Source organism: Tetrao urogallus (genome assembly GCF_951394365.1).
Source record: "Tetrao urogallus genome assembly, chromosome: 3".
In the NCBI taxonomy this organism is placed as follows: Eukaryota; Metazoa; Chordata; class Aves; order Galliformes; family Phasianidae; genus Tetrao; species Tetrao urogallus.
The window spans coordinates 4,068,218-4,084,677 of NC_136815.1; the positions used below are offsets into that span (position 1 = coordinate 4,068,218).

A 16,460-nucleotide genomic window follows, 5' to 3' on the forward strand; every position below is an offset into this window, starting at 1 on the left:
ATTTGATAACTATTTAGCATTAGAGGGGAGAATGGAAGCTTTTGCAATAATGTGCAATAATAATCAGTCGGAATTCAGGGCAGAACGGGATGTTCCTGGAACAGAAAATACAAGGAATTTGTTAACATGATATTACAAGCTGATGCAGAATTTGCAAGTATATATGGATAAGGCTTTAACACAGATGATATTGATTTTTAAGGGAAGCTGGCACCTTCAACAGTTGTCAGCACCTTAGTACAGGGATAGTACAGCAATATATGTTCATTGGCTTTGGGTCCAGCATTACCGTTTTTGAAGACAACTTTTATAGTTAAATAACAACAATCAAAACATCTTGGACTGCTTAATTCATTCGAGATTACAGCACTGGTGAAATCACTCTGTAGATTATATCCAAACTGAAGTGTTATGTACGATGATGCTGTATACATATCTATCAGGCTCGGTTTGTTTGATCCTTGTCGTCTTGTGACACCTTGTGGAAACAGTTGACATTACTCCGACAGTGAGATACACACATGTAAGCAACTTCTCCTCAGTTTCTCCACCACTTGGAATTAACTCATCCTGGAGGATCTCAGGAGACCGAGTAGCTTAATGGTAATGTCAAAACTCTACACTGTTATGTTTACAGAGCCACAATCCAATTATCTCCCAGAGACAATAAAATATTAACTACTCCAATTTACATTTAGCAATAACTATCTTATTTAATTGATACAAGCTGTCATCACTTTGTGTGTGTGTGTGTGTGTGTCTCATAAGGAAGAAGTGAAACAACAAAACACTGCTGAGCTGAACTAGAACAATAGAATATTTTGAGTTGGAAGGGACCCAGAAGGATATTGAATCCAACAATGTCAAAAAGTGTTTCCAAAACCCCCTCTGGCCAGTGCTACAGGGAAGAGTCGTAACTGTATTAATGAGTCGTGGCTGTATTAATGAGACCAAATCTTTAGTGTGCTTTTGTACCATTGATATCATAACCAAATGCAATATAGGTATTTTCCACCCAATTCGTATTCACATCAGTATGGGAGAAATGAATGTAACTATCATTTCTCTGTGAGAAATGCTTCTAGTGACATTCTTGTCAAAACTCTGTGAATGAAAAGTGATTTTCTTTATTTGAAAATGCCCCTTGTACATCCCTCATACCTAAATTTGGCCAGTTTGAATGCACCTGTCTTGCCTCCCCAAAGATATGTGCAGCTTCCTAGCTTCACATTTTGCCTGAAATCCAGAAAATCTGTACTATCTCTAAATTCACGTTGAATTTACTTATACCAGTTATAGGAAGACATCTAAATGAACCTGCTTGTCCACAACCTTCAAATAACTGCTAATCCTATTGAAATTACTGTGTTGAGAGTGCCAATGTCTTTAAGTTATATGTCTCTTTCTATTCCAATAAGCATCTGCACTGGAAGATCACAGACAGAGGCTGAAAACCCTCCCATGTCCAAGGATTTGGAAACTGAGGCTGAGGGCTTCTTTCACGTGCTCTGTTTTGGCTGAGTAACAGAGGTGGTAGGGGAGTCCTGCAAGAACAGACCACAGAATTTTCCTTTCTGAGGAATCCAGATAAAGAAATACAGAACAAATAAATAAATAAATATGTATTGTTTGATGATCTGTCTTGATAAATAGATAAATACTTGGGACAAACTGCTCCATGGGGAATGGAGTGGCAGCAGGTTTGTCTTTTATGGGGAAAAATAGTAGCGTGTTGAACAAGCTGGTGGCAGCTACAACAAACTACTGAAGTGAGGAAAAGATTATAGGAGATGTTTATTCCCAGTGCACAGTAAGACATATATCTATATATTTATATCTATATACACTAGGTGAAACTTACAGAAGCAGATGTGGTTGCTGAGTGTTGACTTCTGTCTCTCCTTATAGCCAGTAGATCACTGGTGTGCAAATAAGTTTGTAGTATGTCCCTTGTGTTTTCATCTGCAGTGCATCTGTCATCTGTAAAGCTAATAAATACCGTGCATCATACATAGAGACATCTAGCTGACAGCTCCATTCCTCCTTCACTGACACTTGTGTCCCATCAGGGAGAAATATATCTGTATCAAGATGATAAAATAATTGATCTCCTAAAAGGGGTTAAGAACATTCATTTATCTACATTTGTACTTAATGTTTGGGTGTTGGAGGTAAGTCTGTGATCCAAGTGACCCTTCTCAGATTCTGTATCTTTCCCCAGCAACGCACTTACAACAAAGTAAGTATCCTTATGGAATCATAGAACTGCTCAGGTTGAAAAAGACCTTAAAGATCAACAAGTGCAACCACAGCCTCACCACACTACCCTAACTCTAACAACCCTCTGCTAAATCATGCCCCTGAGCACCACATCCAAATGGTTTTTAAACACATCCAGGGTTGGTGACTCAACCACCTCCCTGGGGAGCCTATTCCAGTGCTTAACAACCCTTTCTGTGAATAAGTTTTTCCTGATATTGAACCTAAACTTACCCTTTATCTTCTTTACTATGAGAGTGGTGAGGTGCTGGAACAGGCTGCCCAGAGAGGCTGTGGATGCCCCGTCCCTGGAGGTGTTCAAGGCCAGGTTGGATGGGGCCCTGGGCAGCCTGGTCTGGTATTAAATGGGGAGGTTGGTGGCCCTGCATGTAGCAGAGGGGTTGGAGATTCATGATCCTTGAGGATCCTTCCAACCCAGGCCATTCTGTGATTCTGTGGCACAACTTGAGGCCATTTCCCCTCGTCCTGTCACCTGTCACCAGTGAGAACAGACCAGCCCCGCTCTTGCTGTAAGCACCTTTCAGATATTGGCAGAGAGCAACAAGGTCTCCCCTCAGCCTCCTTTCCCCCAGACTGAACAGCCCCAGTTCCTTCAGTCTCTCCTCATAGGCCATATTCTCCAAGCCCCTCACAAGCCTTGCTGCCCTCCTTTGGACCTGCTCCAGCACCTCCATGTCCTTTCTGTGCTGAGGTGCCCAAAACTAATTGTGAACTTCGAGGAATCTCACTATTAATTATCATGTCAAAGCCCTTAATTTTTATATCCCTGAAATGTTCGTGCAGAAACTAATTTTAAAATTGTACGTTATAGGAAATTTGAAGACTTATACTTTCTAAACGAACAGGTAATGCAAGTCATTTTCTCCAGTCTTCTTCTTGCGGAGTCTGCCCTACTCCTACTAATTGTCTGTCAATAAATAAGACTGCAATCTTCTGCATAATAGTACATTCAGAAACTTAGACCCTCTCGTAATTGAGAACCATCACAGGAGGCGCAAAGTGCGGCCACCCCAGCGCTCCCACTCCGCGCATGCGCCGCCCCGCGGGCGCCCATTGCCGTCAGTTCCGCCGCCGCCCGTCCCTCGCGTCCGGCGGCAGCAGGAGGGGGCGGCTCCTGTCCCGGCTGTGAGTGCGCCCCTCCGCTCCCCTCAGCGCGGGACCCTGAGGCGGCTGCGCCTCTCTCCTCTCCCCCCTCTCCAACCCCTTGGACGCCCCCCTTCACCTCACTCTGCCCCTCAGCTCCCTTTCCTTACGGGGATGCGGGGTGGGAAGCGGCGGATCGCCCAGCAAAACGCCTTCTTTCTGATGTTAGAAAGGGTTCGAGCCTCTTTCCTTGTTCGTGTGGTGTCAGCTGACAGCTGTGCTGCTTGTTCCTGGTGGTGGGTGCAGCTCTGTAGCCGGCAGATCCCCGTGACTGGGACGCACGGAGCAATACAGGGCTCGGGCGCAGCCACAGAAATGCGGTTTGTGATAACTCGGGGGGGAAGGAATCCCAGATATTGAAATCCAAACTATTCTTATGGCCCTTCTGCTGAACTTTGAGGAAATAACCCCTTTATTCTCAGTAATGAATACTTCGGACCTAATTTTCCTGATCCTTACGAAAGCACGGATGTGTGAGGTTTGGCTGTTCTCGTTGTTTGGTAGTCGACATCCTACCGCACGCAGGGCTGCGTACCTCCTCACGGTGCCTCCTGGAGGCTGACTGCAGAGCGTGAGGCTCAGGGAAGTAAGTCTATGCTGAGGAGTTCGGCATTTCCTCCATGGCCCCGCGGGCAGAGTGTTGTCCCGTGTGCTGCTTTGGCTTTTGTCTTGCACTTGTGCGGAATGATCTGGCTAAAAAAAAAACACAAAAAAACAAAACAAAAAAACAAAAGCACAGGTGTTTTTTGGCGGCGGTTTAAAGCAGCGCATAATATACAGTGCTTGGGATTGGGCTGGATGGAGCTCTGAGCACCCTGATATAGCTGTAGATGTCCTTGTTCACTGCAGGGGAGTTGGACGAGGTGACCTTTAAGGATCCCCTTCCAGTTCTCAAACAATTATATGATCTTTGTGACAAAGCCCCGCCTTTATTCGGCGGCTGTGTATGCTTCTGAGTGTTAAATAATACTCATTTATCTCTTGCTAGCCTGCAGTTGGTGTAAAATGAGTGTTCCTGACTACATGCAGTGCGCTGAGGATCATCAGACTCTCCTGGTTGTGGTCCAGCCCATCGGCATTGTACCAGAAGAGAGCTTTTTTAGGATCTACAAGCGGATTTCAGCCGTGAGCCAAGTCAATGTGCGCGACTCCCAGCGCGTGCTGTACATCCGCTACAGGCACCATTATCCCCCCGAGAACAACGAATGGGGGGATTTTCAGACGCACCGCAAAGTTGTGGGGCTGATAACTATCACAGACTGTTCTTCTGCCAAGGACTGGCCTCAGACGTTTGAAAAGTTCCATCTTCAGAAGGAAATGTATGGCTCTACGCTCTATGATTCCCGGCTGTTTGTCTTCGGACTTCAAGGAGAGATTGCAGAGCAGCCCCGCACAGATGTGGCATTTTACCCCAGTTACGATGAATGTGAAACCGTGGAGAAGAGAATAGAAGATTTCATCGAATCCCTCTTCATTGTGTTGGAGTCTAAGCGGCTTGACAGAGCCACTGATAAGTCTGGAGACAAGATCCCGCTGCTCTGCGTTCCTTTTGAGAAGAAGGATTTTGTAGGGCTGGACACAGACAGTAGGTAAGCAGCTAGAACAAGCCTGCTAGAAAAGACAAAGTGGTGCAGTAAATGTTGTGCTCGTATCTTCTTGTATGAAAGAATAGATACTGCTGCTGTTTAATATAATTTAATTTTCGTGGTCTGACTTCATTTGATGTTTTCAGTATGTATATGCATTTAAATAATTTATGAGGCTAAGTAGGAGGAAGATGTCACAGGAGATGTTTGACAGATTCTTTTACAGTGAGAGGTTTTGAGGAAGGATTCAAAGGGTTTGCAGATATGCAGTGTAATTAGCAACACTCAATTTACATCAATTAAAGTAATTGTATATCTTTTTATCTTGGTTTCTTAAGTTCAACATTTTTCCTTGTCTTTCATTTTTACTTTATTATTTGATAGTTTTGACCCGCCATATTTTGCTATTGTTCTTTTCACAGCTGTGAGAAGAACTTCGGTTTTCCCTGTTACAGTTTTTTTTCCTCCTCCCATCACGTCTTCCCTTAATCATGTGCTCACTCAACTTTCAGATCTGTGTGTTACATAGTTGTGGTGTTAGGAATTAATATTTGTGGCATTCTGCATGTAGGTAGGTGCAAAGTTTGTTTGGCTCCATTACTTGAAGTAAAATCCAAAGGGTGGACTCAACCATCTTTGTTCCTTTGATATCAGAGAAGAGAGAGGAGTGCACATCCTATCAGGATACATAATGTGCATGAAAATAATACCTTTCACGTGTTGAAGGGCCAGCAGCACCCTTCTCCTCTGCTCCAGGGCTTCTGGATTCATTAGCCCACGTTGTTCCCTACATTAGCTGCTCTGTGGGTATTCTGATTAGTTAGAATCATAGAATGGTTTGGGTTGGAAGGGACCTTTAGGATCACCTAATTCCAACCCCCCTGCTAAAGGCAGGGACACCTCCTTCTAGACCAGGTTGCTCAGAGCCCCATCCAGCCTGGCCTTCAATGCTTCCAGGGAGGTGACATGCACTACTTCTCTGGGCAGCCCATTCCAGTGTCTCACCTTCACAGTAAAGAATTTCCTCCTAATTATGCTATACCCAACATTCATTGGTAGTGTTAGTTGTTGTTACTGTTTTTTGTACTCTGTATGGGCAGCAACATTTTGTAGACTAGGTGACCCCTTTCAGAATCTTGGCTTTCATTAGGATGTGTTCTGAGTGAACATGATAACTTAATCACCAAGATTTTGTGTTCCAGTTTGCCAAGTCTTTGCTAGAGTCTCAGAATTTGTTGTGTCGTTTGATTATATCTTTGAAATAGTTTTTCATTAAGTCTCGATCAGTGGATATACTTTAATAAGTGCTTGATGTACTTCACTGTTTAGCAAAAATAAGTATTCTAAACTTCTTCTTTGGTTTGAAAGGGTATTTTTTAGCTTTTGTTTTAGTGTGGAGTTGCTACGTCTGTTCTAAGCTGAAAAAGAGTTGTCCTTCACTGACAGAGAAATAAATGTGCGTAGCAAACGTGAGCTTCTCTGTGCAGGCACCTTTCAGCAGCACAATGTATTCTGGCTTCTGTGTTCTACCTAGTGGAAATTCAGGCCTGTGAAAGCAGGTTGAACTATGGTCGGGTTTACTAAACCAAATTAAACCTTCCAGCTGAAGTCTTTAGATGGAAAATGCTAGGATATTTATTACTTTATTTCTTGGCTTGAAATGAAGTATTGCATCACATCACAGGTTCCCTAATTAAGGGGGATGTACTGCAGTAAGTGGAAATACGGAGACGCAGGGTTAAAGAGGACCTTCTTCAGTCCAGGTTGTGTCTTTGCAAGATGCTACATTGTGTAAGTGTGTCCAGTGAGGAATGAAGGTTGTCTAAATGCGTGGGCTGCATATGAAAATAATAGACAAGCAAATGAAACGGCTTCTTTTGGGAAGGCAGTTATGTATACTGAGAGAAAACGTGTTAAGAAGTTACATATGTATGATCACATGAAGACTAATTAAAACTACCCAATCTCTTAAAATAGGCTTTTCTTCTGCAATTTACTGTGAACTATTAAGGTTAATATTTATGGTCCAAACTCAATAGATAGGATCAATGTTCAGATGGTGAGACTAACATCAATACCAAGCGTTAATATTTGCCACTGAATTTCATAATCAATGTAACATGATCAGTGTCTTTTAGATGCAGTTCATACATCAGGAACATGTTTTTTACATCAGTATCTGTTCTTGGATCTTTCTTTTTTAATGCTGATAAGGGATTCCTTTAATACTACTGAGTGGTGAGAAGGGAGGGCTCTGTTACTGGATGTCTGCTTGTGTATACTGTGTAGATGGGATTTGTTTACTGACTTCTCAGACTTTGTGATATCTCAGGATGTGTATGTGGCTGTTTATTTTATTTCTGTTCTGTCTTTCTAATTTTTGTTTTGTTCCTTTCTTTTCCTCCTTCTCTCATACTGCCCTGTGAGTTTGTTGTTGGGTCTGAAAAGGTAGGCTGTGACTGCGTACGTTGCAAAGTAGTTAGCTTTCTTCCATACACTGCCTCTCCACTCTGCCTTCATTGCATAGTTTAGTGTCGCTTTTTCTCGTTGTTTTTCAGTACACACACAAACAATTGCTGCCTGGAGCCTGACGGCTGTCCTCGACCCTTTTTTGGCGCATTTGGCAATTATATTTGGTAGCAGTGCTGATTTTGTTTTGTAGGGCACACACAGTGCGCTTAGGCGGCTGCTAGCCTCTGGAATTTGCTTTGTCTTTTAAACTCCAAAACCATGAAGCTGTTGCTGCCTGTGTTTGGTTTCCAAATTCAGACCTTCTGGCAGTTGATGAAACGCTGCTGTGTTTGAAGTCAGATTAATGTTATGATTGGTGATGTCTGTAGTTCTGCATGCTAATTGGAATTGGTGGGATTGGATGGAAGTTTTCGTTGAAGCATTCTGCATGAATTTTGCAAATTCATTTTGCATGTTTCTTGTTTTTAAATTTAGCCATTCTGAAATATTCAGGATTCAGAAAATCCTTCAAACTCATTACTGGATGGTTTGTAGTGAAAATAAATTCTGTCTTGAAATGTAATACTCTTAAATAAAAATTATCCTGGCATTCTAGAATGGGAATGAAGGGGGAAAACATACATCCTATATAGCAAATGCAGTAGATTTGGAAATGAGTAGTGCTGTCTGGTTCTCAGGCCAGGTTAATTGTCCTCTGCTTTCAGGCAGTAATTGTGGGCACTGCTAGTGATGGTCAGTTATTTTGAAGAATGAAATGTATGTTGACTACCAGATGAACACAAGCAAACTACTTCAGGGAATAAAACTGAAAATTCCTTTTGTAGTCAGCTGCATTTACAGGTGCTGGAGGCGGGTTTGGATTGCTGCACTTGGGTCAGGGCAATCCCAGGTATTTATACAAACTGGGGGAAGGTTTCCTTGAGAGCAGCCCTGTAGAGAAGGACTTGGGGGTCCTGGTAGATGAGAAGCTGGACATGAGCCATCAGTGTGCGCTTACAGCCCGGAAGGCCAACTGTGTTCTGGGCTGCATTAAAAAGGAGTGGCCAGCAGGGAGAGGGAGGTGATTGTCCCCCTCTGCTCAGCTCTTGTGAGGCCCCATCTGCAGCACTGTGTCCAGGCCTGGGGCATCCAGTACAGGAAGGATGTGGAGATGTGCAGCTCTTGGAGCGGGTCCAGAGGAAGGCACTGAGATGATCAGAGGGCTGGAGCACCTCTCCTATGAGGTGTTTTCCTCCTATGAGGAAAGGTTGAGGCAACTGGGCTTGTTTAGCTTGGAGAGGAGAAGGCATGGGGGAGACCTCATTGTGGCCTTCCAGTACTTGAAGGGAGCATATCAACAGGAGGGGGAACGGCTGTTTAATAGGGTGGATAGTGAGGACAAGGGAAAATGGTCATGCACTGACATGGGGGAGGTTTAGGTCAGATATTAGGAGGGAGTTTTTCACTCAGAAGGTGGTGACACACTGCCCAAGGAGTTGCCCAAGGAGGCTGTGGATGCCCCATCCCTGGAGGCATTCAAGGCCAGGCTGGATGTGGCTCTGGGCAGCCTGGTCTGGTGGTTGGTGAGCCTGCACATAGCAGGGGGGTTGAAATCAGATGATCATTGTGGTCCTTTTCAACCCAAGGCCATTCTATGATTCTGTGATTCTATGATTTTTCCATGTGGGTCCTATATCATAGGGCATGACTTTCTTAGAGGATAGTTCAGGAAAGGCTTTTTATGGTGTTGTTGTGTGAGACACGGGAGTGGCTTTGCTAAGACTTTGTCTTAGCAGGACAAAAGAGAAACAGCTCTGATCAGTGGGGTATGGGAAGGACCTAATGGACAGAAAGTAGCCATTACTGTGTGTGAACTTCCTGTCATCAAACAGAACTAAGCTGTAAAGAACCAAAATAATTAATCAATGTTTTAATCAAAATGAAACTAGAGAAAGAAGATATCTACATGCTGCTTGCTTTCAGCTTTGTGGCCTGATCCTTCATGTAAAGCTGTGAAGCAGAGCCAGCTGAATGTTACCATTTTGGAATTTCATGCTGAGATAAATATGCCTGCTTATTTTTTCCCATTAAACTTGCAACCCATATGGATTGAAGAAACTCCATTGCTTCGTCGTGCCTTTAATCATAGAATCACAGAATGGCCTGGGTTGAAAAGGACCACAGTGATCATCTAGTTTCAACCCCCTGCTATGTGCAGGGTCGCCAACCAGCAGACCAGGCTGCCCAGAGCCACATCCAGCCTGGCCTTGAATGCCTCCAGGGATGGGGCATCCACAGCCTCCTTGGGCAACTCCTTGGGCAGTGTGTCACCACCTTCTGAGTGAAAAACTTCCTCCTAATATATCTGACCTAAACCTCCCCTGTATCAGTTTAAAACCATTCCCCCTTGTCCTATCACTGTCCACCCTCATAGACAGCCGTTCCCCCTCCTGTTGATATGCGCCCTTCAAACATTGGAAGTCCACAGTGAGGTCTCCCCGGAGCCTTCTCTCCTCCAAGCTAAACAAGCCCAGTTCCCTCAACCTTTCCTCATAGGAGAGATGCTGCAGCACTCTGGTCATCTTAATCCTGATCACCTGATGTTGTAGACATGAGATTTTTTCTGAAACAAGCATCACAAATACCAAATGAATTGAGTTTTTCTGTCCATGAAAAGTGGGTTTACCTTTATTGAAATCTTCCCCTTTTATATTTTTTGGACACACTTGCACTAACTGATAAATAGTGTCCTTGTGTGACATCGTGAGAGCTACATTAAGACACAGTTTCTGCATCTCTACAATGCAGACTTCCTCTATAATTCACAAGAAGTTGTTTTCCAGGAGCATAATGAAGGGATTGTAAGAAGTAAATCCTTTCTTGGCATAATATTTATGTTGAGTGAATTTGGTCTTTGAATAACTAGAGGTAAATTTCTTCATCATCGGGAATAAATTGATCTTTTTGTTTATAAACAGGGATAATTCCTAGACGAGAAATAGTTTGAATGAGCAGTGTTTGTTGATGTCCAAGTTATACTGTAATGCATGGATAAAGTTTTGGTAAAATGAGGTATTGGTTCGGGAGAGCTGCTGGTGGGGCAGTGTTGTAGAAATGGTTTGGGTGTTAAATTCTGGCTCAGCTGCCTGGCACTGTCCCTTTTGCTTTCGTTGAATGACTCATATTTATAAGCTTAACATATAATCTGGAAAATCTGGAGGAAAAAGCTTTAAAATCGCAGTTTTGAGGGAATAAGAAATAATTTGTCCATAAATCTACAGATTACTTGAAAATGTCGGGTGAAAAGCATTGAGGTTTTCACATATTTAAAAGGAATTAGGACGGAACTATTTCCTTCTCAGTTCTGGAAGGGAAATTAAGAAAAGCACCACCTCAGGTCCCTTTTAATTACATAATCATGACAGTTCCCCATATACTCAAGTCTTATTTTGGGGTATAAAAGTGCAGTGTCTCATAAAATGCACATTACCTGTTTTTTGAATTGCTGAACTGGGTAATGATAAAAGTATAGCCAGAGCTGATGCAAACTACAAGCATAAAACCATGACAGTCAGTCTGATGTGGTCCTCTGTGTTTTTGGAAGCCCATGTTATCCAGGTTGTTTGCAGAGACTCCTGTCATATAACAAAGAGCAACATCTGCAGCAATTCCTTCAATTAAAGCTTCATTCTCACGTGGCTTCCTTGTGTTTCAGTCTACTGTCTAAACATAAAAAGACTTCTTTTCCTTGATGTGCATTTTGGAACGTGAAATTGTATGTTGTATGTGTACGTGTATTTTTATATTCATAGACTTGGAAGACATTATTAGATCGTGAAGATACACTATTGGAGAGATGTAAATCAACAAGTACAGTAACTGGGCTGAAGTTTAATTCTAAGCCATGTAAGTTATCACAGAATCACAGAATGGCCAGGGCTGGAAGGGACCAACCCTCTGCCACATGCAGGGCCACCAACCTCCCCATTTAATACCAGACCAGGCTGCCCAGGGCCCCATCCAGTCTGGCCTTGAACACCTCCCAGGATGGGGCATCCACAGTATCTCTAGAGCAGGTAGAGCAAGGATATTCTTGCTAGGGAATATGTCTGCTGAAGGGGAGATTTGAAGGATTGATAGACTCAAGAAAGAGTAGCGTTTCTCTGAATGTACTGCTCCCAGTACAAGAAAGACAGGGAGCTGTTGTAGAGGGTCCAGAGGAGAACTGCAAAGGTGATCGGTGGACTGGAGCACCTCCCCTACAAAGATAGGCTGAGGGAGCTGGGCTTGTTCAGCCTGGAGAAAAGAAGGCTGCGGGGTGACCTCATGGCAGCCTTTCAGTACCTAAAGGGAGCCTACAAACAGGAGGGGAATCAACTCTTTGAAAGGGTTGATAACTGCAGGACAGGGGGAAATGGTTTTAAGTTGAGGGAGGGGAGATTTAAGTTGGATGTGGGGGGGAAGTTCTTTACAGATTGAGAGTGGTGAGGTGCTGGAACAGGCTGCCCAGAGAGGTTGCAGATGCCCCGTCCCTGAGGTGTTCAAGGCCAGGTTGGATGGGGCCCTGGGCAGCCTGGTCTGGTATTAAATGGGGAGGTTGGTGGCCCTGCGTGTGGCAGGGGGTTGGAGCTTCATGATCCTTGAGGTCCCTTCCAACCCTGGCCATTCTGTGATTCTGTGAATGATTACTGATCTCTCCTGTCCTAAATCATGAGATACTTTGGAAGCACAGTATGTTCCACATCACGTCTGTTTACATTTGTTTGGCTGCAATGTATTAAATAATAAAGTAGCGAGCTTTGTGCCTTTGTTGCATTGATTTGTGTCCCAATTGCCTCTCTAGTTCTACAAAGCCTAAAACTCTTTTCAATAAGGGTGCATTGGTGTTGTGTGGCAATTTTGTTTGGAAAAGGAAGGAAATGGTATTGCTGATGCTGGGTCAGATTTTGTTTGAGCAAATGAAAAAGGAGTGGCAGGTGAAACCCTGACAGTCCTTGCCTGAAGTGGCAGTGGTTATACTGAGCCTGTTAAATGTGGAATAGGATGAAAATGGAAGGGAACTTTCCAGGAGATCATTTTGCTTTAACGCGTACTTTGTTCATGAAGCATAGCAGTTCTAAAAAGATGGTGTTTCTTTAATGGAGGTGAGGCTGTTCAAGTGCTCTGAAGAGCAGTCATTTATATCCAACTACACGTGTATAAATGCTATATAGCTAGAACATGCAACGCATTTTTCTTTTTAGCATCTCCTCCAAATGCTGGTCATTTACTTTTGCATATTGTGTTGCTTAGAATTCACACTGGTTGCTTGCTCAGAGAAGCAGAATACAGTAATGTCAATCTATTGTGAAAGAGGAAAGAAAATTGACTTTAAGTGTTCATTACCTCATGTGATTGTTCTTGGAAATAACTTCATAATTGCATCCTTTGCTTTGCAGACACTATAAGAAACGCTGTCAGGGCCGGATGCGGAAGCACGTTGGTGACCTGTGTTTGCAGGCTGGGATGTTACAGGATTCCCTGGTGCATTATCACATGGCTGTGGAACTTCTGCGCTCCGTGAACGACTTCCTGTGGCTCGGAGGTGTGTTTCATTGATTAAATAACTTTTTAGGAAAATGTTTCTTTTTTTCAGTGAAGTATACAGATGATTTCAGAATCTTTCCTGTAGGTATCGACGTTCAACTGTTAGATTTTTTTTTTTTTGCTTTTACATCTACAAAAGCCGTGTGTGTTTAACTTAACATTTTCCTTCTATTCTTAGCTTTACGGTTGCCACCTTTCAGTACCTAAAGGGAGCCTGTAAACAGGAGGGGAGTCAGCACTTTGGAAGAGTAGATAACAGCAGGACAAGGGGAAATGATTTTAAGTTAAAGGAGGGAAGATTTAGGTTGGATGTCAGGGGGAAGTTCTTTACTATGAGAGTGGTGAGGTGCTGGAACAGGTTGCCCAAAGAGGCTGTGGATGCCCCATCCCTGGAGGTGTTCAAGGCCAGACTGGATGGGGCCCTGGGCAGTCAGGTCTGGTATTAAATTGGTGGCCCTGCCTGCGGCAGGAGGTTGGAGATTCATGATCCCTGAGGTCTCTTCTAACACAGGCTATTCTTTGAATTCTGTGAAAGTCCATTTGGCTTCTTAAGTGCTTTTGTTACAGAATATTGTCCCCAGTACTGATTCCAGAAGGAGGACACCATTAGTAACTGGCAACTATTTGGACTTTGCACTGCTGGTCAGTCCTGTGAACCTAGCATTTTCTACCTGCTTTATAGTCCACCTATCCAAATCAGTCTTACTGTTTTGGCTATGAAGATTGCTTTGTCTCATGACATTGTAAACCTGAGGATATACAACATCTACTTCCTTTCCTGTGCCCACAGAGCTAATCATCACATCATAGGAGGCAGAGAGGTTGCTGAAATCTTACTTATCCTTGATAAATTGATGTTTGCTGTTCGAAGTCACCTTCTTGTTCTTCATATGCTTGGAAATGGCTTCCAGAAGGATTTTTTTACAGCCTTGCTGGACAGCTGAGTCCATTGGGCTTCCTAATTGCTTTGTAGACCCCTGGTACCTTCTTCCTGGTGTTGGGTGTGATGTTTCCCTTTGTCCAGTTATTCTAAAGCTCAAGGTGTAAGAAAGTGGTCTCACAATGACATTGGCCAGCTGCCTGCATCCTCAGGAGCATCCTCACTGGTTTTGTGGATTTGTTTCTAATTGGTGAAGTACTTTGGATGCTTTTACTCCTCTGCTGTGGATAGCACTTGTTCCTACAGATGATGCTAATAGTTGTGGGGACTTGAGGAGCCTGAGGGTAAATGTTATCAGCGAGAACAGAGATAAAAAGGGCATTGACTATCTCAGCCTTTTCCACTGCCTACTCTCCAACTGAAGTGTACCTCATATTCATGTAAATAGATGCTTCTACATGATACTTCACTTCTTGAAAGTGTCTTCACTAATCTGCTGGTTTTTGTTTTTGTTTTAGCTGCTCTTGAGGGTTTATGTTCAGCATCAGTCATCTATCATTACCCTGGTGGGACTGGAGGTAAAGTTGGATCTCGTAGAGCACAAGGAGGCTCTCTTTCTGCTGAAGCAGGCAACAGGCACAGACCAGGTAAGCAAGGAATTTGACTTCTATTCCAAGCACTGGGACTGAGAGCCCCATTCCAGTTGTTTGTACTCTGACCTCCACGCACGGATACACACTCCCCTTACCTATTCATCTTTTCCATATTTGTTCCTCCCTAATCTGCCTTCATTCCTCCTTTTCCCTGCTGTTGGTTAATCTCCTGTGTATCCCGTAAGAAAGTCTTGCACAATCCCAGAGTGCTCTTTCCCTGCATCCTAGAATCCATAAGATGGTAGACAGTAACATCCCTCAGTCTGTTAAGGTGATTTGGAGAGCAGCCTGTGAAACCCTTCGAGAGAGAGTTAACACTCCTGGACTGCTCTGTCTACTCTGATTAAACTGCTGGGCTCAACTCTCATTGTTTCTCAGTGCTCTATTGTGATTGTGCAGATGAGCTTCTAATTGCATAACCTAACACTTGCTACATGGTATTGAGGCTTCTGAAAGCTTCTGTGGCTTCCTGGAGAGGATGGCTAGGATAATAAAAGAGAAAAAATGTATTAATTATTGTGAAATCTGTGCATTTGGAATGTCTGAACTACAAGTTACTGAAGGCAAGGTGAAACGTGATAATAAATAGCTTTGTTTTTACATGCTTAGTGGGAGAGAGGATGGTGAGACAGGCTTTGGTCTCACCCAGCAGAGCTGTTTGTATATTTTTTATATCTTTGTATGTATTTACAGTCTTCCACAATACTGAAACAAACAGACTCTGGGTTTAAGTGCCTGTCTAAGTATCCGTGAGAGTGTGCAGTCAGAATGAATTCCTTTTAAACAGCAGCTCCACCCATCTTCATTCATCTGTTATCTGTAGTACCTACTGTATGTACTGACACCAGATGATGAGCTAGGTAATAAAAATTACTGCATTTAGGGAGAAAATGCCACTGAAGAGATAATGTCTAGGGGTTAAAATCTGTCCATTTGGTCCCATAGTGCATTTTATATTGCCCATCAGGATAAAACTTCAACAGTTCTTAATCTTTCTCCATCTTTCAACAAGTCTTTAACAGTATTCTAACTATCTGTCGTTTCTAACCGGTCCTCCTTGTTAACTCAAGAAAGAAACAAATCAGATGTGAAATCCTGAACTCTGCCTGGTCATACAGCATTTGTTCTTTGGTCTTTTCCCTTTACAGTTTTCTATAAGTTTCTTTTCAATACTTTAAAATCTCTGAACTGCACCCTTGTTTATAGTTTACATTGTTAGAGGGACCAGGCTGGATACAAAAGGCATTTCCAAATTTTAGGCAAATCAAAAAATGACCTATGTGGAATAAGCATTCAACTTATGCCTACTTGTAAGGAATATAGATGTGTTAATTACCTTTATTGCTTACTGATGTGCCTGGAATTGCAACTCTTCTTGTGCCTGTACTTCAGCCTTGCCAGCACAGGGTTTCTTGGCACTATCTTGTGCCCAGACTTGGTCAAGAGAAGTGTTTTGTTGTGAATCTCTTCAACAGTTTGGCACTTTTCCATGAAAAAAAAAAAAAACAACTTTGGGCCTGGCTGCTCAAACAAATCGTTGTGTTTATCTGCTTTAAAACGTGTCAAAAACATCTCTGGAGAGAGAAGCATTATATAATGCTTCTATAATACAGACTAAACCCTCAGGAGGAGGTGTTAGTGTTTTTTTTTCCCTACTAAGGAGAATTGAAATACTTTTAATACATACCTGGGAAGTGTTGTAGCCATCAGAATGTTGTCTAGTTGGGGTTGATTGACCCTTCAGCTTTTTTGAAGCTCTTTTGATAGGATTAGTTGATTCAAAAGAGAATGAATAGCATAGAGTTTGAAGTACTTGCCTGAGAGAGGGAGGGAACCATGCAGTGTTGGCCATTAAGTTTCCTTGGTCATTATTTGAACCTG

General features: G+C 43.0%; 1 protein-coding gene across 3 annotated transcripts in view; it reads left to right on the plus strand.

Annotated features, from left to right (window-relative positions):
• Positions 1 to 4,428: 4,428 nt before the first annotated feature.
• TRAPPC9 (trafficking protein particle complex subunit 9) overlaps positions 4,429 to 16,460 on the plus strand; it is a gene marked incomplete at both ends in the record, with an annotated part of 466,587 nt that continues 454,555 nt past the window's right edge. For 2 of the 3 annotated variants that reach the window (XM_079533234.1, XM_079533235.1), the window contains 3 exons: positions 4,429 to 5,012; positions 12,899 to 13,044; positions 14,445 to 14,573. In XM_079533234.1, coding sequence (XP_079389360.1) covers positions 4,429 to 5,012; positions 12,899 to 13,044; positions 14,445 to 14,573 — 859 coding nt within the window. Of the gene's footprint in view, positions 5,013 to 7,436; positions 7,458 to 12,898; positions 13,045 to 14,444; positions 14,574 to 16,460 lie in introns of all 3 variants that reach the window. The other variant, XM_079533233.1, reaches the window with a different exon arrangement.